The sequence below is a fragment of the Anabrus simplex genome, chromosome 3 (assembly GCF_040414725.1).
Source record: "Anabrus simplex isolate iqAnaSimp1 chromosome 3, ASM4041472v1, whole genome shotgun sequence".
NCBI classification, from domain to species: Eukaryota; Metazoa; Arthropoda; class Insecta; order Orthoptera; family Tettigoniidae; genus Anabrus; species Anabrus simplex.
In genome coordinates this window covers 269,402,671-269,427,219 of record NC_090267.1, presented here as the reverse complement: position 1 = coordinate 269,427,219, position 24,549 = coordinate 269,402,671, and the positions used below count along the sequence as shown (strand labels likewise).

Sequence of the window (24,549 nt, the reverse complement as noted above, 5' to 3'; positions counted from 1 at the left end):
CCCTGTTCAATGTCACACTAACACATGCAGGTTTTTGGTGACAAGGAGGAATAGCTCTGGGAAAGTATCAGTTGTGGTGTTAATTACAATACAGCCCTGGCATTTACCTGATATGAAAATGGGAAACCATGCAAAACCTTGCACAATATGAAAATGGGAGACCATGGAAAATCAACTTCAGGACTGTCGAGGTTTGATCCCACTATCTCCTAAATGCAATGCAAGCTTTACTATGAAGCCAAACTGCTAATTTATTAATGTGTTTTTTACTGAAGCACAATAACAAGAATATGTATATGCTGAGTGTTCACATGACAATCTCTACTGCAGTAAACTCTTAAAACAACAATGAGCAACTTCCAGTTTTTCATTTAGACTAAAAGTTTTATATACAGTACCTGGACAGTGATGACTAAGTCAATGCCCCAGCTAAGGCAGGGAGCCATTGATCAGGCAGTAGGGAGTATCTAGGTCTCCATTTGTAAGGGTTTTGTTATAATGCTACACAACACATCTTCTGGGCATATTTTTTGAAGTTTAGAACAAACTTAGCAAAATGTCAGAGACAATTTGCATGATAATTTTTTTGCATCCAGAAATATATGGTTCATGTTTGTGGGTTACTGTGGTCACGTCCTAGTTCGTGAACCATGGGCAACGGCTGAGTGGCCTAGTAAGTGGTCCTGAGAGTCGGGATACCAGTTGCTATGGAATGGGAGTGGGCATCTCGGACATATTCTGAGTCGTGGCCCTCCTTGTGCTCAGGCGGCTAGGACTATACAATCCACTGGTGATCCCTAACCCGTTAGAGGAGAGATCCTCACTTGGACTATATGCAAGTAGGGTAGCATCCTGCTTCATGAATTTACCAAGCTCAGAACATTTTAAGCAAGCCTCGGACCTATGGGAGTAAGGGAGTCCCACTCCCATTTGACAGGCGAGGGACTCCTTGGAAACAACTTGGCGAACGAAATGGAATTCGATGGGGAGCTATCAATATTAATGGGGCTTTTGGAAGAAAGAAGGTAGAACTGGCTGAGTCAGCAAAGAGGATGCATCTGGATGTGCTAGGAATAAGTGATATTCGGGTAAGGGGAGATAATGAGGAAGAGATAGGAGATTATAAAGTGTACTTGATGGGTGTTAGAAAGGGAAGGGCAGAGTCTGGGGTACGGCTCTTTATCAGGAATACCATTGCACGCAACATAGTTTCTGTTAGGCACATAAATGAGCGAATGATGTGGGTAGATTTGTCAGTTGGAGGAATTAGGACAAGAATTGTGTCCGTGTATTCACCATGTGAGGGTGCAGATGAGGATGAAGTTGACAAGTTTTATGAAGCATTGAGTGACATCATGGTCAGAGTCAACAGCAAGGATAGAATAGTGCTAATGGGCGATTTCAATGCGAGAGTTGGGAATAGAACTGAAGGATACGAAAGGGTGATTGGTAAATGTGGAGAAGATATGGAAGTTAATGGAAATGGGAAGCGTTTGCTGGACTTCTGTGCTAGTATGGGTTTAGCTGTTACGAATACATTCTTCAAGCATAAGGCTATTCACAGCTACACGAGGGAGGCTAGGGGTACCAGATCCATTATAGACTATATCTTAACAGACTTTGAATTCAGGAAATCTGTTAGGAATGTACAAGTTTTTCGCGGATGTTTCGATGATACAGACCAGTATCTGATCTGTAGTGAACTAAGTATCTCAAGGCCTAGGGTAGAGAAAGTGAAATCTGTCTGTAAACGAATAAGGATAGAAAATCTCCAGGACAAGGAAATTAGAGAGAAGTATATGGATATGATTAGTGAGAAGTTTCGAACAGTAGATAGCAAGCAGGTTCAGGATATAGAAACTGAATGGGTGGCATACAGGGATGCTGTAGTAGAAACAGTAAGGGAATGCCTAGGAACAACTGTGTGTGTGAAGATGGGAAAAGGCGAACATCTTGGTGGAATGATGAAGTGAGAGCAGCCTGTAAACGTAAAAAGAAGGCTTAACAGAAATGGCTCCAAACAAGGGCCGAGGCAGACAGAGATTTGATCGTAGATGAAAGAAACAGAGCGAAACAAATAGTTGTTGAATCCAAAAAGAAGTCATGGGAAGATTTTGGTAATAACCTGGAAAGGCTAGGTCAAGCAGCAGGGAAACCTTTCTGGACAGTAATAAAGAATCTTATGAAGAGAGGGAAAAAGGAAATGAACAGTGTTTTGAGTAATTCAGATGAACTCATAATAGATCCCAAGGAATCACTGGAGAGGTGGAGGGAATATTTTGAACATCATCTCAACGTAAAAGGAAATCATCCTGGTGGTGTTGCAAACAGTCAAGCTCATGGGGAGGAGGAAAATGATGTTGGTGAAATTATGCTTGAGGAAGTGGAAAGGATGGTAAGAAAATTCCATTGTCATAAGGCAGCAGGAATAGATGAAATTAGACCTGAAATGGTGAAGTATAGTGGGAAGGCAGGGATCAAATGGCTTCATAGAGTAGTAAAATTAGCGTGGAGTGTTGGTAAGGTACCTTCAGATTGGACAGAAGCAGTAATTGCACCTATTTATAAGCAAGGGAACAGGAAGGATTGCAACGAAATATATTAAGAAAATGGCTGATTCTGATAAGGACAACACATGAGATTGCTCAAATGGATCCAATCCTAATTTATCCTGTACATACATACATACATACATACATACATACATACATACATACATACATACATACATACATACATACATAAACATTATAGACCGTTATGCCTTTCAGCGTTCAGTCTGCAAGCCTCTGTGAATTCACTAAATGCTGCCACAATCCTCTATTTGCAACTAGTGCTGTGGCCTCATTAAGTTCTATACCTCTTATCTTTAAATCGTTAGAAACCGAGTCTAACCATCGTCGTCTTGGTCTACCTCTACTTCTCTTACCATCCACAACAGAGTCCATTATTCTCCTAGGTAACCTATCATTCTCCATTTGCCTCACATGACCCCACCACCGAAGCCGGTTTATGCATACAGCTTCATCCATCGAGTTCATTCCTAAATTAGCCTTTATCTCCTCATTCCGAGTCCCCTCCTGCAATTGTTCCCACCTGTTTGTACCAGCAATCATTCACACTACTTTCATGTCTGTTACTTCTAACTTATGAATAAGATAGCCTGAGTCCACCCAGCTTTCGCTCCCGTAAAGCAAAGTTGGTCTGAAAACAGACCGATGTAAAGATAGTTTCGTCTGGGAGCTGACTTCCTTCTTACAGAATACTGTTGATCGCAACTGCGAGCTCACTGCATTAGCTTTACGACACCTTGATTCAATCTCACCTACTATATTACCATCCTGGGAAAACACACATTCTAAATAGTTGAAATGATCTACCTGTTGCAGCTTTGTATCACCAATCTGACATTTAATTCTCTCATATTTCTTACCTACTGGCATCTATTTTGTCTTCGAAAGACTAATTGTCATACCATACTCATTGCACCTATTTTCAAGTTGCAAGATATTAGACTGTGGGCTTTCTGCACAATCTGCCATTAAGACCAAGTTGTCAGCATAGGCCAGACTGCTTACTACATTTCCACCTAACTGAATACCTCCCTGCCACTTTATACCTTTCAGCAGAAGATCCATGTAAACTACGAACAACAAAGGTTGCACTTGTCTAACCCCTGTAAGTACCCTGAACCAAGTACTCATTCTACCATCAATTCTCACTGCAGCCCAATTGTCAACATAAATGCCATTGATTGATTTTAATAATCTACCTTTAATTCCATACTCCCCCAGTATGGCGAACATCTTTTCCCTCGGTACCCTATCATATGATTTCTCTAGATCTACGAAACATAAGCACAACTGCCTATTCCTCTCGTAGCATTTTTCAATTATCTGGCACATACTGAAAATCTGATCCTGACAGCCCCTCTGTGGGCTGAAACCAAACTGGTTTTCATCCGACTTCCTCTCAACTACTGATCGCACTCTCCCTTCCAAGATGCCAGTGAATACCTTGCCTGCTACACTAATCAATGAGATTCGATAGTTGTTGCAATCCTTCCTGTTCCCTTGCTTATAGATAGGTGCAATTACTGCTTTTGTCCAATCTGAAGGTACCTTACCAACACTCCATGCTAATCTTATTACTCTATGAAGCCATTTCATCCCTGCCTTCCCACTATACTTCACCATTTCGGGTCTAATTTCATCTATTCCTGCTGCTTTATGACAATGGAGTTTATTTACCATCCTTTGCACTTCCTCAAGTGTAATTTCACCAAAACCATTTTCTTCCTCCCCATGAGCTTGGTTGTTCACAACACCACCAGGAAGATTTCCTTTTACTTTGAGAAGGTGTTCAAAATAATCCCTCCACCTCTCCAGTGATTCCCTGGGGTCTATTATGAGTTCATCCGAATTACTCAAAACACTGTTCATTTCCTTTTTCCCTCCCTTCCTAAGATTCTTTATTACTGTCCAGAAGGGATTCCCTGCTGCTTGATCTAGCCTTTCCAGGTTATTATCAAAATCTTACCACAACTTCATTTTGGATTCAACAACTATTTGTTTCGCTCTGTTTCTTTCATCTACGTACAAATCCCTGTCTGCCTCGGCCCTTGTTTGGAGCCAATTCTGATAAGCCTTCTTTTTACGTTTACAAGCTGCTCTCACTTCATCATTCCACCAAGATGTTCGCCTTTTCCCATCTTTTCTCACAGTTGTTCTTAGGCATTCCTTTGCTTTTCTACTACATCAACCCTGTATGTCACCCATTCATTTTCTATATCCTGGACCTGCTTACTGTCCACTGTTCAAAACTTCTCACTAATAATATCCAGGTACCTCTGTCTAATTTCCTCGTCCTGGAGATTTTCTACCCTTATTCGCTTGCAGACAGATTTCACTTTCTCTACCCTAGGTCTAGAGATACTTAGTTCACTACAGATTAGATAGTGGTCTGTATCATTGAAAAATCCCCGGAAAACTTGTATATTCCTAACAGATTTCCTGAATTCGAAGTCGGTTAAGATATAGTCTATTATGGATCTGGTACCCCTAGCCTCCCATGTATAGCTGTGAATAGCCTTATGTTTGAAGAATGTATTCATAATAGTTAAACCCATACTAGCACAGAAGTCCAGCAAACGCTTCCCATTCCCATTAGCTTCCATATCTTCCCCACATTTACTAATCACCCTTTCGTATCCTTCAGTTCTATTCCCAACTCTCGCATTGAAATCGCCCATTAGCACTATTCTATCCTTGCTGTTGACCCTGACCATGATGTCACTCAATGCTTCATTAAACTAGTCAACTTCATCCTTATCTGCACCCTCACATGGTGAATACATGGAGACAATTCTAGTCCTAATTCCTCCAACTGACAAATCTACCCACATCATTCGCTCATTTATGTGCCTAACAGAAACTATGTTGCGTGCAATGGTATTCCTGATAAAGAGCCCTACCCCAGATTCTGCCCTTCCCTTTCTAGCACCCATGAAGTACACTTTATATTCTCCTATCTCTTCCTTGTTATCTCCTCTTACCCGAATATCACTTACTCCTAGCAAATCCAGATGCATCCTCTTTGCTGACTCAGCCAGTTCTACTTTCTTACTTCCATAAGCCCCATTAATATTGATAGCTCCCCATTGAATTCCATTTTGTTCGCCAAGTTGTTTCCGATGAGTTCCTCGCGTATCAAATGGGAGTGAGACTCCGTTACTCGCATCCTGTAATATATGAAAACTTCCTTTGTAAAGCAAATATGAAAACTAGTATACTAGAAGGGAACTGTCACAAGCAAAATGTATAAAATAGCTTTGAATATCAATAAATATCAAGAAATAACTTCTTCTAATTAGTCTAGAGAGCATTAGAGTACAACAATGATAAACGTACTACAACAAATGAATGGACGAGTTATCAAGAAAGATTTAAAAAAAAAAGATTTATAAAGTAATAAGCATCCAGTCAATGTAAGGCAAAAAGGAATCATTGTATCATAGGATGCAATTTTGTAGTTTGCTATTCAATACCCACAACTTATTTCTCTGCAAATAATACACTGTACATTTGTAAGCGTGACTTGATATACCTGGCACATTCTCTGGAAGTACCAAAATATAAAACAAAATATATGAGGGAAGATCAGAAAATAAGTTGCACTTCCCAGTTATGGCCATTTATTACACCACCTATACAACAGCAACACGACTATAACGACATACACTCTAACGTCACTTTTCCACATAGTTTCCAAGAGACTCCAAACATTTCTGCGAACGCATAACCAACTTGTTGATGCTGGATGCATAGAAATTTCCTCCAGCGTTCTGCAACCACTCAGAGACAGAGGACTTCACCTTCTCATCGGTCTGGAAACGTCGACCACCGAACTCCGTTTTGAGCTTACCGAACGGATGAAAGTCACGTGGCGCTAGTTCAGGACTGGAGGGTGGATGTTGCCAGACCTCCCACTTGAAACGCTGCAGCAGTTCTCTCGTTTGGCGGGCCTTGTGAGGTGTTGCGTTATCGTGCAACAAAATCACACCGGCGCTCAATTTCCCCCGGCGCTTCTCTTTAATCGCTTTACGCAACCGGTGCAACGTTTGACAATGCAACGCCGCATTGATCGTCGTTCCTTTCGGCATGAATTCCACGTACAGCAAACCCTCCATGTCAAAGAACACTATCGCCATAACCTTACCAGCTGAAGGTTGAACCTTGGCCTTCTTTCGTTGTGGTGATGAGGGGTGCACACATTCCATTGATGTTCGCTTCGTTTCGGGGGTGAAGTGGTGGACCCACGTTTCGTCGCCTGTGACGATTCGCCGCAGAAACACGTTGCCATCTGTGGCATAACATTGCAAAAATGCCAGGGAGGATTGGAAACGTTGTCCCTTGTGCTCATTGGTGAGAAGCCGTGGGACCCATCTTTGACACAGCTTACGATATCCAAGGTCCTCGTGAACAATGGCAAACACACTGACATATGACATGTTCAGCTGCGTTACGATTTCTCTCAGTTTAATGCGCCGGTTCTGTCTAATGATCGCATTTACACTGTTGACCTTTGCACGGGTCCTGGACGTTGCAGGCCTGCCTTCGCGATGGTTGTCTGTGATATCCGTGCGTCCGGCTTTGAACTGCTGACACCACTTTAAGATACCTTGCCTGGAAATGGCCCGCTCCCCATACACAGCACTAATTTCACGATGAATGTCTGTGCAATTTTTCCTTTTGGGCCATAGGAATGGGATTGTCGCACGCACCTCATATTTGGAGTGAACGTCCAATTGACGTGCCATTGCATTTGGCCGCTATTCACACAATACTAGACGAGACACCACAGCAACCTGCCTAAGAGACGTGTGGTCAGTGTCTGTCCCTTTCTCCGCTGTGCCCACGTTTGCGACACACAGCGCGCTGCTGCGGCACATTAGTGCAACTAACCTTTTGATTCACCTATGTATCACTTTCAGGGACATTAAACACACAAACATGCATGACTTTAGATTGGACATTAAACACATAAATATGCATGACTTAGATTGGACATTTCTAATTCCCCTTGGGAGGACATAATAAACATAAAAGACATTGATATGAAACTACAAATTTTGAATTCCCTCTTACTCAGTCTCCTCGAGAAGCACACTCCAAACTGCAGAGGTAAAGTATCTCGACATCCCTCCACATGGCTAGCCCAGAAGGTTAAATGCATGATGGCCCATTGAGATGCATTACATTGGCTGTAGACAAACCAGTTCCCCTAATGTGCTTGAATAATATCTTGCTCTACACAACAAAATTAAAATAGTAATCCAAAGCAAGAAATTCTTGCACTATCAACAGCTAGCCAATAATTTGAATGCAGGAAGCACATGTGAAAGCTTCATTCCACTGGAATAGAGAAACCCAAATCTAGTCATTGTGTCTCAGATATACCACCTGATGACTTACAACATTTCTCTGATGTTCAAATTAAGCACGAATCACAGATTATAATCCATACTATAAAAAAATTATGGATCCAACTGTCAACAAATATTAGTAATATTCAAATTCCGTATTGTTAATGAAACTGAGGTGCCAAATCAAGTGACACTGGAGTAGATGGTCTCCCTGTCATCGTCATTGCAAATATTCTAGATATTATTTGCCCACTAATTGCTGACACACAGTAAAATTTTGCCTCAGTTCTGGAACATATCCAAGGATATAGAAAGATGCCATCATAAATCTGGTACCAAAAAAAGTTCCCAGCTGTTCACTTATCAGATTACTGGTCAATCATATACCTTCACCTTCTTCCAAACCCTCTGAAAGGATAATTTTATTGATCAGCAACCAACTGATTATCTTAACAAATATTCCTTGTTTGACCCAATACAGTCAGGCTTAAAAAAGGTCATTCTATTTTATTCTATTCTAGTGAAGGTTGCAGATGACATTAGATACACAATGTGTGAAGAGCAGGTCACTTCATTTACTCATCTTGATTTTAGTAGTGCATTTGACAGGGTAAATATACACATATTCAAGGCTGTAACTAGGAGGGAGGAGGGTAGGGGAGTTCAAACCTCTCCCAAAATGAACTTTACAAATTTAAACAGCACATACAGGTTTTCAGAAATTCAACCCATTAAATAAAACTATTAAGAAATCAAGAATTTGGAAAATAAAACAACTGAATTTAACCTATAAAACTATACCATTTTTTAATGTTTCCCTATGAATATAGTTAAAAAATTTACTGAAAAAATTGAAAATTTTAATTTTGGTGAAATTTGTTTGTTTTTAATTTTTAAAGATAGATTTTCACTATCAATTAGTTACACTCCATGCTAAGTTACTCTTGTCTAAAATATTTTGTTTGGGTCTTTTATTAGTGTTGCATAAATACAGAAAATGGGAAACAAAGTATATTGTTGTAATATTATGAGTGTGTTGAAATACCTATATAGCCTGGAAACTTTATGATACAGTTTGTGTTCAGTTTTTGACACATTTGTTATCAGTCCATATGCATCATGTTTCATATATACATAAATGCTTATCCTTTCCTGGTCTTTTTTCCAGTTATCTGGGATCAGCACTAATATAGATTAATCTTTGTTTAACGGATGTCAGATGCCAACCACATGTAGAAGGGGGGGACCAACTGAATATTACATGGTTCAGTGGTGGTTAGAAGAGGGGTATGTTGTGTGTATGTGAAGATGAGTATTAAGACAATCACAAACACCCAGTCTTCAAGCTAGAAGAATTACCGTAACCAAATGTGGTTAATATCTCTGGCCCATCCTTGCAATGAACCCGGGCCTGACGCCAGTGTGCTGACCATTGATCTGGGAGCTGGACTTTCAAATTTACTTAAGAGCTTGAAATAAACAATCTTAAGTAAATTTTCCACAGTTTATAGCAAAGAATTCAAATACCCAATTTGTTTTTGTTAATAGTTCTGAGTCTCAAATTTCTTTAGAGTCATCCAAGACTTCATCCCCAATAGTTGTCGCCCATTCATGCTTATGAATAGAAATTAATTATATTTGAACAGTTTGTGATGGTCACTAAAAAATTCATCATTTGAATTTTCCTTAGAAAAACTGGTGTGGGTTATTGTAGTCATGTCCTAGTTCGTGAAGCATGAGCAACGGCTGAGTGGCCTAGTAAATGGTCCTGAGAGTCCGGATACAAGTTGCCACGGAATGGAAGTTGGCATCTTGGACATATTCTGAGTCATGACCTTCCTTGTACTCAGGCGGTTAGGGCTATAAAATCCACTGGTGATCCCTAACCCGTTAGCGGAGAGATACTCACTTGGACTATGTGTACGTAGGGTAGCAACCTGCTTCATGAATTTACCGAGCTCAGAACATTTTAAGCAAGCCTCGGACCTATGACAGTAACGGAATCCTCCTCCCATTTGACAGGCGAGGGACTCCTTGGAAACAACCTGGCGAACGAAATGGAATTCGATGGGGAGCTATCAATATTAATGGGGCTTATGGAAGAAAAAAAGAAGAACTGGCTGAGTCAGCAAAGAGGGTGCATCTGGATGTGCTAGGAGTAAGTGATATTCGGATAAGGGGAGATAAAGCGGAAGGGCTAGGAGATTATAAAGTGTACTTGACAGGTGTTAAAAAGGGAAAGGCAGAGTCTGGGTTAGGGCTGTTCGTCAGGAATACTATTGCACACAACAGTGTTTCTGTTAGGCACATAAGCGAGCAAATGATGTGGGTAGATTTGGCAGTTGGAGGAATTAGGACGAGAATTGTCTCAGAGTATTCACCATGTGAGGGTGCAGATAAGGATGAAACTGACAAGTTTTATGAAGCATTGAGTGACGTCGTAGTCAGGGTCAACAGCAAGGATAGGATAGTGCTAATGGGCCATTTCAATGCAAGAGTTGGAAATAGAACTGAAAGATATGAAAAGGTGATTGGTAAATGTGGGGAAGATATGAAAGCTAATGGGAATGGGAAGTGTTTGCTGGACTTTTGTACTAGTATGTGCTTAGCAGTTACGAATACATTCTTCAAGCATAAGGCTATTCACCGCTACACATGGGAGGCTAGGGGTACCAGATCCATAATACACTATATCTTAACTGAATTCAGGAAATCTGTTAGGAATGTACAGTTTTTTGGGGGGATTTTTCGATGAAACAGACCACTATCTGATCTGTAGTGAGCTACATATCTCTAGGCCTAGGACAGAGAAAGTGAAATCTGTCTGTAAACGAACACGGATAGAAAATCTTCAGGATGAGGAAATTAGGCAGAAGTACATGGAAATAATTAGTAGGAAGTTCCGAACAGTGGACAGTAAGCAGGTTCAGGATATAGAAAGAGAATGGGTGGCAACAGCATGGGAATGCTTAGGAACAACTATTGTGTAAAGCTGGGAAAAAGCGGACATCTTGGTGGAATGATGAAGTGAGAGCAGCTAGTAAACGTATAAAGAAGGCTTATCAGAAATGGCTCCAAATAAGGGCTGATGCAGACAGGGAATTGAACATAGATGAAAGAAACAAATTGTAGCTGAATCCAAAAAGAAGTCGTGGGAAGATTTTTGTTATAACCTGGAAAGGGTAGGTTAAGCAGCGGGGGAACCTTTCTGGACAGTAATAAAGAATTTCAGGAAGGGAGGGGAAAATGATATGAACAGTGTTTTGGGTCATTCGGGTGAACTCATAATAGATCCCAGAGAATGACTGGACATGTGGAGGGAATATTCTGAAAATCTTCTGAACATAAAAGGAAATCTTCATGGTGGTTTTGCGAACAATGGAGCAAGGGGAGGAGGAAAATGATGTTGGTGAAATTAGCTTGAGGAACTGGAAAGGATGGTAAATAAACTCCATTGTCATAAAGCAGCAGGAATAGGTGAAATTAGACCTGAAATGATGAAGTATAGTGGGAAGGCAGGGATGAAATGGCTTCATAGAATAATAAGATGAGCATGGAGTGTTGGTAAGATACCTTTAGACTGGTCAAAAGCAGTAATTGCACCTATCTATAAGCAAGGGAACAGGAAGGATTGCAACAACTATCGAGGTATCTCACTGATTAGTGTATCACGCAAATTATTCACTGGCATCTTGGAAGGGAGGGTGCAATCAGTCGTTGAGAGGAAGTTGGCTGAAAATCAGTGTGGTTTCAGACCACAGAGAGGCTGTCAGGATCAAATTTTCAGTAAGCACCAGGTAATTGAAAAATGCTACGAGAGGAATGGGCAGTTGTGTTTATGTTTCATAGATCTAGAGAAAGCATATGACAGGGAACCGAGGGAAAATATGTTCACCATCCTGGGGGGCTATGGGATTAAGGGTAGATTATTAAAATCAATCAAAGGCATTTATGTTGACAATTGGGCTGCAGTGAGAATTGATGGTAGAATGAGTACTTGGTTCAGGGTACTTTCAGGGGTTAGACAAGTGCAACCTTTGTTGTTCGTAGTTTACATGGATTTTCTGCTGAAAGGTATAAAGTGGCAGGGAGGTATTCAGTTAAGTGGAAATGTAGTAAGCAGTCTGGCCTATGCTGACGACTTGGTCTTAATGGCAGATTGTGCAGAAAGCCCACAGTCTAATATCTTGCAACTTGAAAATAGGTGCAATGAGTATGGTATGAAAATTACTCTTTCGAAGACAAAATAGATGCCAGTAGGTAAGAAATATGAGAGAATTAAATGTCAGATTAGTGATACAAAGCTGCAACAGATAGATCATTTCAACTATTTAGGATGTGTGTTTTCCCAGGATGGTAATATAGTGAGATTGAATAAAGGTGCAGTATAGCTAATGCAGTGAGCTCGCAGTTGCGATCAGCAGTATTCTGTAAGAAGGAAGTCAGCTCCCAGACGAAACTATCTTTACATCGGTCTGTTTTCAGACCAACTTTGCATTATGGGAGCAAAAGCTGGGTGGACTAAGGATATCTTACTCATAAGTTAGAAGTAACAGACATGAAAATAGTGTGAATGATTGCTGGTACAAACAGGTGGGAACAATTGCAGGAGGGGACTCGGAATGAGGAGATAAAGGCTAAGTTAGGAATGAACTCGATGGAAGAAGCTGTATGCATAAACCAGTTTTGGTGGTGGGGTCATGTGAGGTGAATGGAGGATGATAGGTTACCTAGGAGAATAATGGACTCAGTTATGGAGAGCAAGAGAAGTAGAGGGAGACCAAGACGATGGTGGTTAGACTCAGTTTCTAACGATTTAATGATAAGAGGTATAGAACTAAATGAGGCCACAACACTAGTTGCAAATAGAGGATTGTGGCGACATTTAGTAAATTCACAGAGGCTTGCAGACTGAACGCTGAAAGGCATAACGGTCTATAATGATGATGTATGTATGTATGATTATGTAAATCCATTACCTGAGTCAGTTGATTAACAAAGGGAAACTCAAGCCTGAAGAAAACCCAACAGATGTGGGGCATCTATTTCCTACTACAGACATTTTAATTACAGTAGAAGTAAGCTATAGCGAGTAGGGCATACAGTGAGAACCCTGTAGTAACAATAGTTTTTTCTGTCCCTTGAAAATTCCTATATTATAATGTATATTATCCTTTAGTTACAGCAAGAGCCTTATCATTGATGCATCTGTTTTACGATTGATTAAGCACATACTATATTTTTTGTTATTGATATTTATGCACTCCACTGATTATAATGAATGCAAGTGATCATCTTCAGTATTGTTTTCTTGCTACGTGCATTAGCAAGCTTCTTGTTGACATTAAAGGTGATGTCAGAGTCGATTAGTAATACCCGTTGAACTTGTGTACTGTAAACAAAATTCAAAATTCAGCATGTTTTTGCAATAAATTCATAAATAACATGGCTGATAGCAGTTGTTAACTCATCTGTACTAATATTATAAAGAGGAAAAATTTGTTTGTTTGTAACGAATAGACTCAAAAACTACTGAACCGATTTAAAAAATTTCTTCGGCTATTGAAAGCTATATTGCCTGCGAGTAACATGGGCTGTATTTTATTTTCAAAATAATAATAGGCTAATATAGGCAAAATATTGAATTTGTCGTATTAGGACAAGACAAAGCTCAATTTAATCCTCTTGATGCCAAGAACAAAACTTGGTAAGCCCTACGGGCCCGAAAACCATGTTTTAAAGCCCTAAAACTAACCGTTACGGAGATATTGGCAACACACTACCTCTGCTCTAGGAATCGGATAAAAGAAATGAACTGCCGTAACCATGACAACGTCAGCTCCATGATTCTAGAGCAGCGAGATTATGCATGTACGTTTGGGCATAGCTGCCAACCAAAAGACTTACTATCTGGAAAAAATATACTGTTGTGTAAGGCACTCATAAGACTCCTTTGGGTGGGGAGGGGAAGGGGGTGAAGTATAAAAAATCTTACTACTGTATATATAAAAATGGATGTATGCGTGTGTGTGTAAATGACACAAAAGTCATCTCCTCCTAAACCACTGGAGCAATTTCAACCAAACTTGGTACACGTATTTCTTACTATCGGGAAACGAACACTGTGGGGGTAAATTATAACAATTTATATAGTTTAAAATAAGTTCCTATAAAACTTGTTGATTTATTTGAATGTTAGAATAAGTAACTTGCAAGAGCGAGATCAAACTATAACTATTAACAATTAGCAAATTAAGTGGCAGTCAGAACAATACTATGGTGAGAGACCTGTAATGACTGAATATGATTTTAAGGGAATATTGCTCCATTTCTTCATTTATTTACTGACAAGATGACTTTTCAGGTTGGGATAAAAAGATACAGTAGAAGTCTGTTATAACAAGAATTTATAACAGCAAAAAATGTACTTACTATAGTGGATTGTCGTTATATCCTGTTTTTCATAAAAGTCAGGAAAAACCCACACACACATATTAAAATGAAACGGCAATCAGTTTGTTCAAAACTTGCTTTCTCGTGGATGTTTTCCACACTATAGATTACTCGTTATTTTATAAATTCCATTATTGCATGAACGCATATGATCTTCTTAGGCAAACATTTCAATTTTCTTATTCAAACAGCATCACCTAACCTAACTTAACCATATATACTGTGAAAACATTTCAAGCACCAGTAGAGTAATGATAACATTTTTGGATAAATTTACATGTTAAAAACATTTCTGAAATTTAACCAGACATGAACCACGAAATCAGTGATTCACCCTGTCATATCTTGAGATGTATTACATTCTTACTTAATTTCAGTACCTAACATTAAGATTAAACAATCATTTACTTCAGCCTTTATTTCTAACTAGCTGTAGTACCCGGCGTTGCCCGGATAGTTTCTGAATATATACCTTTTAAGATTTGAATTACCAATTAGTTATGTGTGAAGTGAATTTTTATAGAAATCCTTTTTGACTTGCAGATTGATATGTTATGATCTATTATGTAATTTTAGAATTATTTAGATGCGTTTGATTTCAAGTTTTAGATTATTTAATTTTCGAGTAAAACTTTGTCCTTATGGAAGCTCGAATCTACTGGGAAGTATTTGATCCTCTCAAAAATTAATAAGTGATAACTGTATGTATTTAGCCGTCGCACTATAGATACGATGTACAGGATTTCAACTGTCGATGAGACTGTCTCCCTCTCGCCCCTATCCATAAGAGATAAAAAATCTGGATTGTCACCATTCATCTCAGTGACCCCAAAAATTGTAGATTCGACACTGTTTTCGATTATTTTTATACCTCATTCCCCCCCTCAACCACACCCAAAAGGGGGCTGAACATGAACTTTAAAAAATTCAGAGTGTCACTATTCATTTCAGCGACCACGAAAACTATGAATTCGATACTATATTGCCGGCGAGTAACATGGGCTGTATTTTATTTTCAAAACAATAATAGGCTAATATAGGCAAAATATTGAATTTGTCGTATTAGGACAAGACAAAGCTCAATTTAATCCTCTTGACGCCAAGAACAAAACTTGGTAAGCCCTACGGGCCCGAAAACCATGTTTTAAAGCCCTAAAACTAACCGTTACGGAGATATTGGCAACACACTACCTCTGCTCTAGGAATCGGATAAAAGAAATGAACTGCCGTAACCATGACAACGTCAGCTCCATGATTCTAGAGCAGCGAGATTATGCATGTACGTTTGGGCATAGCTGCCAACCAAAAGACTTACTATCTGGAAAAAATATACTGTTGTGTAAGGCACTCATAGGACTCCTTTGGGTGGGGAGGGGAAGGGGGTGAAGTATAAAAAAATCTTACTACTGTATATATAAAAATGGATGTATGCGTGTGTGTGTAAATGACACAAAAGTCATCTCCTCCTAAACCACTGGAGCAATTTCAACCAAACTTGGTACACATATTTCTTACTATCGGGAAACGAACACTGTGGGGGTAAGCCATCCCTAGCGCCCTTAAGGGAGGGGGTCGGGGGGGGGGGGGTAGTTATAAAAATAATCGAGAATAGTGTTGAATTCATAGTTTTTGGGGTCGCTGAGTTGAAAAGTAATACTCCAGAATGTTTTAAATTCCAAGTTCAGCCCCCTTTTACATGAGGAGCGAAGGGGGGTGAGATATGGAAATAATTGAAAACAGTTTCGAATCCATAGATTTCAGGGTCTCTGAGATGAATAGTAATACTCTGGATTTTTTTAGAAGTCCAAGTGCGGGGGGGGGGGGAAGGGGGTGAGATATAAAAATAATTGAAAAACTATATATAAAAATCTTATTTTCATCTTCTTACTATATATAAAAATGGACGTATGTGTGTGCGTGGGGGTGTAAATTACACATCCCCTCCTAAACCACTGGAGCAATTTCACCAAACTTGGTACACTTACAGTTAGTATCAGGAGACAAACCGTGTGGGGGTAAGACACCCCTAGCACCCTTATGGGCAGGGGGCGAGGGGGGTGGTATAAAAATAACCTAGAATAGTATCGAATTCATAGTTTTCGTGGTCGCTGAAATGAATAGTGACACTCTGAATTTTTTAAAGTTCATGTTCAGCCCCCTTTTGGGTGTGATTGAGGGGGGGAATGAGATATAAAAATAATCGAAAACAGTGTCGAGTCTACAATTTTTGGGGTCACTGAGATGAATGGTGACAATCCAGATTTTTTATCTCTTATGGATGGGGGCGAGAGGGAGATAGTCTCATTGACAGTTGAAATCCCGTATATCGTATCTATAGTGCGACGGCTAAATACATACAGTTATCACTTATTAATTTTTGAGAGGATCAAATACTTCCCAGTAGATTCGAGCTTCCATAAGGACAAAGTTTTACTCGAAAATTAAATAATCTAAAACTTGAAATCAAACGCATCTAAATAATTCTAAAATTACATAATAGATCATAACATATCAATCTGCAAGTCAAAAAGGATTTCTATAAAAATTCACTTCACACATAACTAATTGGTAATGCAAATCTTAAAAGGTATATATTCAGAAACTATCCGGGCAACACCGGGTACTACAGCTAGTTAGAAATAAAGGCTGAAGTAAATGATTGTTTAATCTTAATGTTAGGAACTGAAATTAAGTAAGAATGTAATACATCTCAAGATATGACAGGGTGAATCACTGATTTCGTGGTTCATGTCTGGTTAAATTTCAGAAATGTTTTTAACATGTAAATTTATCCAAAAATGTTATCATTACTCTACTGGTGCTTGAAATGTTTTCACAGTATATATATATATATATATGGTTAAGTTAGGTTAGGTGACGCTGTTTGAATAAGAAAATTGAAATGTTTGCCTAAGAAGATCATATGCGTTCATGCAATAATGGAATTTATAAAATAACAAGTAATCTGTAGTGTGGAAAACATCCACGAAAAAGCAAGTTTTGAACAAACTGATTGCCGTTTCATTTTAATATGTGTGTGGGTTTTTCCTGACTTTTATGAAAAACAGGATATAACGACAATCCACTATAGTAAGTACATTTTTTGCTGTTATAAATTCTTGTTATAACAGACTTCTACTGTATCTTTTTATCCCAACCTGAAAAGTCATCTTGTCAGTAAATAAATGAAGAAATGGAGCAATATTCCCCTAAAATCATATTCAGTCATTACAGGTCTCTCATCATAGTATTGTTCTGACTGCCACTTAATTTGCTAATTGTTAATAGTTATAGTTTGATCTCGCTCTTGTAAGTTACTTATTCTAACATTCAAATAAATCAACAAGTTTTATAGGAACTTATTTTAAACTATATAAATTGTTATAATAAAGGTTATTATAATATATATTTATTTGTGTGAACTGTTGTACTGTATTTTACTTGAAATGTGGGGATGATCTGATCTTAAAGTGATTGTATGCAACAATATACAGGTTGTTTCAAAATTAATATCACGGTTTTAAGGCTCTGTAGTGTTTATTACATTGAACTTACATTTGTAAATAATACATCTAGTGAAAGAGCAACTCAAACAGTTTGTCCTAGAAGTGTTCAATGTGAGCACCATTGGTCACATAGCACATATAGAGTCGATAGCCAAGTTTGTCCCACACCTTGCTCAGTGTGTCTGAAGTAACTGTTGCAACCACCTGCTTCAATTCTCTTTCTTAAATTGATTAGGTCAGCTGGCAGTGGAGGTACAAACACACGATCTCTGACATATCCCCAAAGGTAGAAAATTGCATGATGTCAGATCAGGTGAATATGCAGGCCATGTGAAACAAGCCTTGTCACCCGGCCCCTGGCGGCCAATCCAGCAGTCGAGTATAATGTCATTTAACCAATTGCATACAAAGTTATGCCAAAGAGGCGGTGCACCATCTTGCTGCCAAATAAAGTTCTCTGGTTCAGGTTCTTCTAATTGTCTGCCATCTACAATGAGTTATCTACAGCTTATAGAGAAATTAAGGGCAAAGAAGAGAGACATATGGAGTGAATTTTACTCCACAGATGCAATGATCTACAAAGACTGGCAAGGAGGTTACGAGCGGAGACATTTGGTTACACATTTTGCCATCCATGGTTTTCATTATAAGTTGTGTAAAACTAAGAAGTTGCATCAACCAGTCTCAGATTGTGTTTGTGAATGTTGTGGCAAGATCTGGAAATGATACCATGCTATGACTTGTGCACTTCGGCATGAATTTTTAACAACTTTTTGCAAAGATGATCAATGTTATTTTATTGAAACTATCTTTTTGGCCAGTGGCTGCAATAAGGTTTATTATTTGTGTTAACATTTTGTGACATGATTTGCCTGAATCTAGTTTATTGGGCTGGTTATTTTATTTTATGGTATTGTGGACTGTGTATTAAATGTGCATTTATGGCTTCTCGGTGTATCTTACACTTCGCCTTCTGAAATTATTTATGATTTTATTGAACTTTGGTGAATAATTTGATTATTCATCAAACCATGAGTGGTACGTGTAACATGTTCTAAGTGAGCAATGCAGTTCATCTATAAGCTTCCCGGTGCAAGTGAAGGTATTATAAATATTTACTCATTTGAAAGCAAGGTTAAAGGTAATTTTCTTTTATTCTAGGTTGACCATTGTTAGTGCACTGAGATTAATTTTAATTAAATAGTTGAGATTTTGTTATAAATTCTCTGAGCTTTCGTATTAGTTAAGACATATTCTATTTAAATTGTTGGGGATTTTGTGTCATAAGTTATCTAAACTTAATTATTACTTGAGATTGATTTTAATTTTATTAGCCCAAGTTCTTTTAAAAACCATAATTTGTTATTAAGAGAGTTCATTTTACTTTAAATATCCTATGTATGTTTATTTTTTATTGAAGCTACAGTTTTTAAATTTTATATTATTATTATTATTATTATTATTATTATTATTATTATTATTATTATTATTATTATTATTACAGTAAAAATGTGTTTATATCTCAGCTACTCCTAGAGCCAAGTCCATAACCTTATGACTACTTTTATTATTGTTTGTGATCCCGTGCCTCTTAACTGCTTATTTCAGTTTGGGCAGTGCTTGTAGTGCATTTCACAGTCATTACTGGTTGCTTTTGTATTATTATCATCATCATTATTATTGTTGCCTGCCTCCGTAGTGTACAGTTTAGTGTTATTAACTGGCGTCCTTGGGAGTCCATGTTTGATTCCCGATACTGCTGGAAATTTAAGAATGGCAGGAGGGCTGGTATGGGGTTGGAATGGTACATGCAGCTCACCTTCATTGGGGGTGTGCCTGAAAAGAGCTGCACCACCATGGGATGATGACACGAGTTTACTTTCTTTAAAAATTATTATTATTTTTACTCCTTTCCCCCACCTACCAATAGAAGTTGATAAAATTCCACAGTAAAATACTTGATGCTTGTTGTTTAAAGGGGCCTAACATCTAGGTCATTGGCCACAAACACAACAAAACAGAACTTCTCATTATACTTCCTATCAAAATACACTCACCATCTGTGGATCAACACTTACGATGCTGGAAGTTCTTATCATTGGAGTCCTGTGCCTTGTTTTTGTCTGGATGACGTAATTATATTCGTACTGCAACAGATCATTGCGTGGATCCCATGGTCTTAAGTCAGCATGTTTATACACCCACTGACCAGATATCAAATCCTAGAACAGACAACATTAATCTCAAATTTCTCCAGAGAGAAAAAGAACATTGCTGATTATGTATACTAAGGTACTTCATAAAAATTATTTGTGAACAAATGAGCATGAGAAAGAACATTGTCAATTATTTATACTAAGATGCTTAATAAAACTTATTTGAAATTAATAAATACAATGATATTGCATTTTTTTGTGTTCAGTACAACTAATATGATGTGTTCCATCTCATTCAAATGTCAGGCACAAAAAATTTCAGTTTACTAACTTCAAAAAAAATTTCAGTATATTAACCTTAAAAGAACACATAAAAATGTATGTTTACATGGTTGCTATGATATTGGTCACAAAAGATTTTGAGGTTAGCTTGGCATAGAAAATACTTAGTGCTGTGAATTATTTTCAGTGTTTTTTTTCTAAGTCAAAATTCTTAGCAGAAGACATTATGATACATTATTACACGTACCAGTGTTAAGAGTTGGGTAGTAGTTGTAGTTATGGACAGGATGTCATTAATGTTGTTATACTGTTAAATACATTGTGGCATGTAATGAGGCCCACCACGTCACTCTGAGGCTGTGAGCAAATAACTCTCACTACTTAAATGAACCCTATTCAAGAAACTGAGAGGAAAGAATGACAGAAGGATACACGACTTTTAACACAAAATGGAAAACTAGAATTAGATTCTGGAATGTCAGAACCTTGGGAGAGAGCAGAAGATTGAGACAGGTTGCAACAGAAATGATCCCCTATAGATTAGAAATCCTCGGATTGAGTGAGGTTAGGTAGCCTGAGTTTGGTGAAGTACAAACTCCTGAAGGCCACACAACCACAGAGAAGGGCTAAAGATATGAAATGTGGAATGAGCATCATTCCAGCAGTGCATGAAAGGTAAATCTGCCTAATACCAAACTGGGGAGACAAGCTGAGGAAATCGTGGATGTATTCTAAACTCCATGCCCACTTCCCTTCAGTCTCAGTTAGGGCCATCGTGGTCACCAATCCTCATCCCCAAGTAGAGACCCCCTGAGAGTTACTCCTGCAGCCTCTTACAACAGGCAGTAGTAGTCTATTCTACACCCTCACCCACAGGGGAGCTTTGGAGACCCAGATACGAAAGAGAGAGAGTGTGACTTATTAGTGTACATTGAAAATTTGTGATAAAATTTGTCCGTTTGCCTCTCCATGACCACAGTCCTGAAATAGGGTTTGGTGACAGCACACTTATCATTGGCAGTCTAGATAAGTACAGAAGTTTTATATTACATTAATACTTGTAAATTTATTATTTGTCAATACTGGTTCATATTATCACTTAACTATTTATTTATCATACACAAGTTCACACATATAAACAATACTGCACATATATACACATGTTTTAAGTGATTTAATAGAATCTGAGGATGTTCTTGTAGAATGAAACATGTCATTCTTTGTATAACTGTGTGTATTTTTAACAGGTATGTTTATAGTGTTATAATTTATATTGAAATTGTGTGTTTGACAGACTGGAAAGTTTTTATGTTATACTTAATGCAAGTGTCATAGAAGATGTCAGCATAACAAATTTTTCTAACTAAATTTTCTTCCTCCTCTTCCAGCTATCTTAGTTGATCAGGTTCAAATAGAAGTGAGAAACCTCTCAGACTTTCTGCACTGTAATTTGTTTAATGACTTGTTTATTTCTTGATAGACTTCCAACTACTGTGATTTCTTGTTGCTCAATATATTTCATCGTTGTGGAGAAAGGTTTTAGTTGGCCAACAAGAAAATGTAGAAGAGTAATAGAAATAGGGTCCTCAATTGTTTGAGGATAACAGGCACTTATCAATGGACAGAAAATATGTCAAAGCTGGAAATAATTCTACCATTCATTCCAATGCTCGTAACAGGGATGGCCACCTAGTCTTGCTGTGCCCAAGCAGTTTTGTACTAAATTTCAGTGAAAAAGAATGATTTGAGAGATTCAATCCTTACTGGATATAAGTGGAAGTGTTTGTAGATTTAATACATAATTAATTGGCAGTGAATGTATAAGCAATTGAACCAGTTTGTAAAGAACTGTGCACCATATGTGCAGGGCAGCTAATATCAGATTATTCACTGTGTTCTTGGTGTAATTTATAGAACAAATTATTTTTCCCTTTCCTCTTTTACACCAAAATTGGTGTCAGTGTTATCCATAGAAATTGCAATTCCCTCTTCTTCAAATTCCTATTTTTTCAAAATCTTCAAAACATAAATATGAAGAAGTCTCTCCATATAAATTAACCACTTCTAGCACTTTCACCATAATATCATTTTCAGGATAAAAATATCTTGCAAGCAGCAGAACCATCTTCAACTTCAAATCCAGATGATTAGATGTATCATTATTGAAATGAATCTATACTTTTTAATTCATTTAAAACCTGCTGAGCTGTATAGGGTGCAATAACATTTGAAAATGTTTGCACTGTGACCACACATGAATTTAGGACTGAAAAGTTTTCCAGTAATTGTTGTGGTGCAGTCCAATGACCTACAACTATGATTATGCATTGCAATGTGGTATGCAAAGGTAGTTTCTTGCACTGCTAACCACCTATCCATATCAGTCACTGATTTTAAGGTTAGGCAGTCACTCATACTGTTATTTGCACTTTTTGTTTGAACATTCATATAATGTTTCATCATGTTAACATGATTCACAATGTCAGACTATCCACCATGGGCAAATTTTGATTTGCACAACACACACCACTAGTGGCATAAAAGAAAAGGCAACTCAATAGTTACCAGAAGAACCAAACCGGTCAAAATCTGAAATTACAACTTAAAATCGCACCAGTGCTACCAATTCTTCTTCTTCCTTTCCTGCTGCTTTTCCCACACCTGTGGGGTCGCGGGTGCAAACTGCGTCGCACATGTGGATTTGCCCCCTGTTTTACGGCCGGATGCCCTTCCTGACGCCAACCCTCTATGGAGGGATGTAAGCACTATTGCGTGTTTCTGTGGTGGTTGGTAGTGTAGTATGTTGTCTGAATATGATGAGGAGAGTGTTGGGACGGACATATACACCCAGTCCCCGAGGCAGAAGAATTAATCAGAAGCGATTAAAATCCCCGACCCGGCCGGGAATCGAACCCGGGACCCTCTGAACCGAAGGCCAGTACGCTGACCATTCAGCCAACGAGTCGGACGCACCAGTGCTACCAATAACATAAAAAATTGAGAGTAGAAGTTAAAATAGTATCGAGCAAGTAATGCAAGTGGCACTTCCTAGAGTATATACTTGCACAGTGAGCTAGGAACCAAAATAATGTAGTGTAAAATGCATTGATCAAGTGGAATCACAAAGGAGTGGGACATATGAGTGTCCCCCCAAAAATCGTTCAAGACGTGACATTGTTCCAAAAAGAACAATAGGCTACTGTCCCAGGCAAAAGTGGGACCACTCTAAGATAGGTTATTATGACATTTCATTTGCAGCCAAACTGGTTTAAGTTAGCTGCAGGTGAGAGTAGAGCAAGCTGAACCACAATGAGGAGCTGAAGTCCAATGGCCAGACTGCACTAAGATAAGATCACAAAACACCTTCACAGTTATTAAGGTGTTTGCCACAGCCTTTTCCACTTGTTCATATCACCAATTCATAATCAGTTTACACAACATAAATACACATGCAAATAAGCAATCTAAGGATGTTCTAATAGAACAAAACATGTCATTCTATTATAGAGAGAGAAGACCAAGAAAATGGACACATAATAGGACAAACACATTGACTGGACTGGGTGAGAAGAGGGAGCACCGAAAGAGAAAACGAGGGCAAACATTAAAACACAAAAGGACAAGGACAATTTCCACATCTTCACAAACTGCCATCTTCAAATTCATAGGCTCTCTCTTCATCAATCCCAGTTCTATGATTCTTGGACAAGCTCATTTCTGCTTCCCAGCTTCATCAGGAAAGTGGGCATCAACATTTGTTGAAGTGCCATCTTGACAGTTTTTCGATTTTGACGCAAAAAGTATAGGATAAGAAAGCAAGATAAATACAGGAAAAGGGAAGGAACAAAAGATAAAGATAATACAGGTGGAACAAATTAGCAACATAGGACAAACACAAAAGAGAAATGGATCCCAACAGGGATAATATCAGTATTGGAAAGGAATGAACCAGTGTCTAATCAAATCGTATCTATAGAGTGTAAAGCTGTCTGGTAACTTCTATTGTGTTTTTGCATTTTGAATGTCTTTCTGTTTTCTCAGTTAAGATGGCAGATCTCATCAAGTAAATAACTTTGAAGTGACTGAGTTGTTATTCATTGTATTGAATGTAGTTTCTTGATGTGTATTAAATGCTTTGAAAACTGCTGATGTGAGTTAATCACACAATTATAAAATAGTGGCAACCATGACAGGACTACGTTATCAATGGTGCGGCAGAGAAAAGCTA

The 24,549-nt window shown here is 38.3% G+C and overlaps 1 protein-coding gene across 4 annotated transcripts in view; it reads right to left on the bottom strand.

Annotated features, from left to right (window-relative positions):
* Orp8 (Oxysterol-binding protein-related protein 8) overlaps positions 1-24,549 on the bottom strand; it is a 565,732-nt gene that overhangs the window by 82,624 nt on the left and 458,559 nt on the right. For 3 of the 4 annotated variants that reach the window (XM_067143024.2, XM_067143026.2, XM_067143027.2), the window contains one exon: positions 19,941-20,105. In XM_067143024.2, coding sequence (XP_066999125.1) covers positions 19,941-20,105 — 165 coding nt within the window. The remainder of the gene's footprint in view (positions 1-19,940; positions 20,106-24,549) is intronic. The other variant, XM_067143025.2, reaches the window with a different exon arrangement.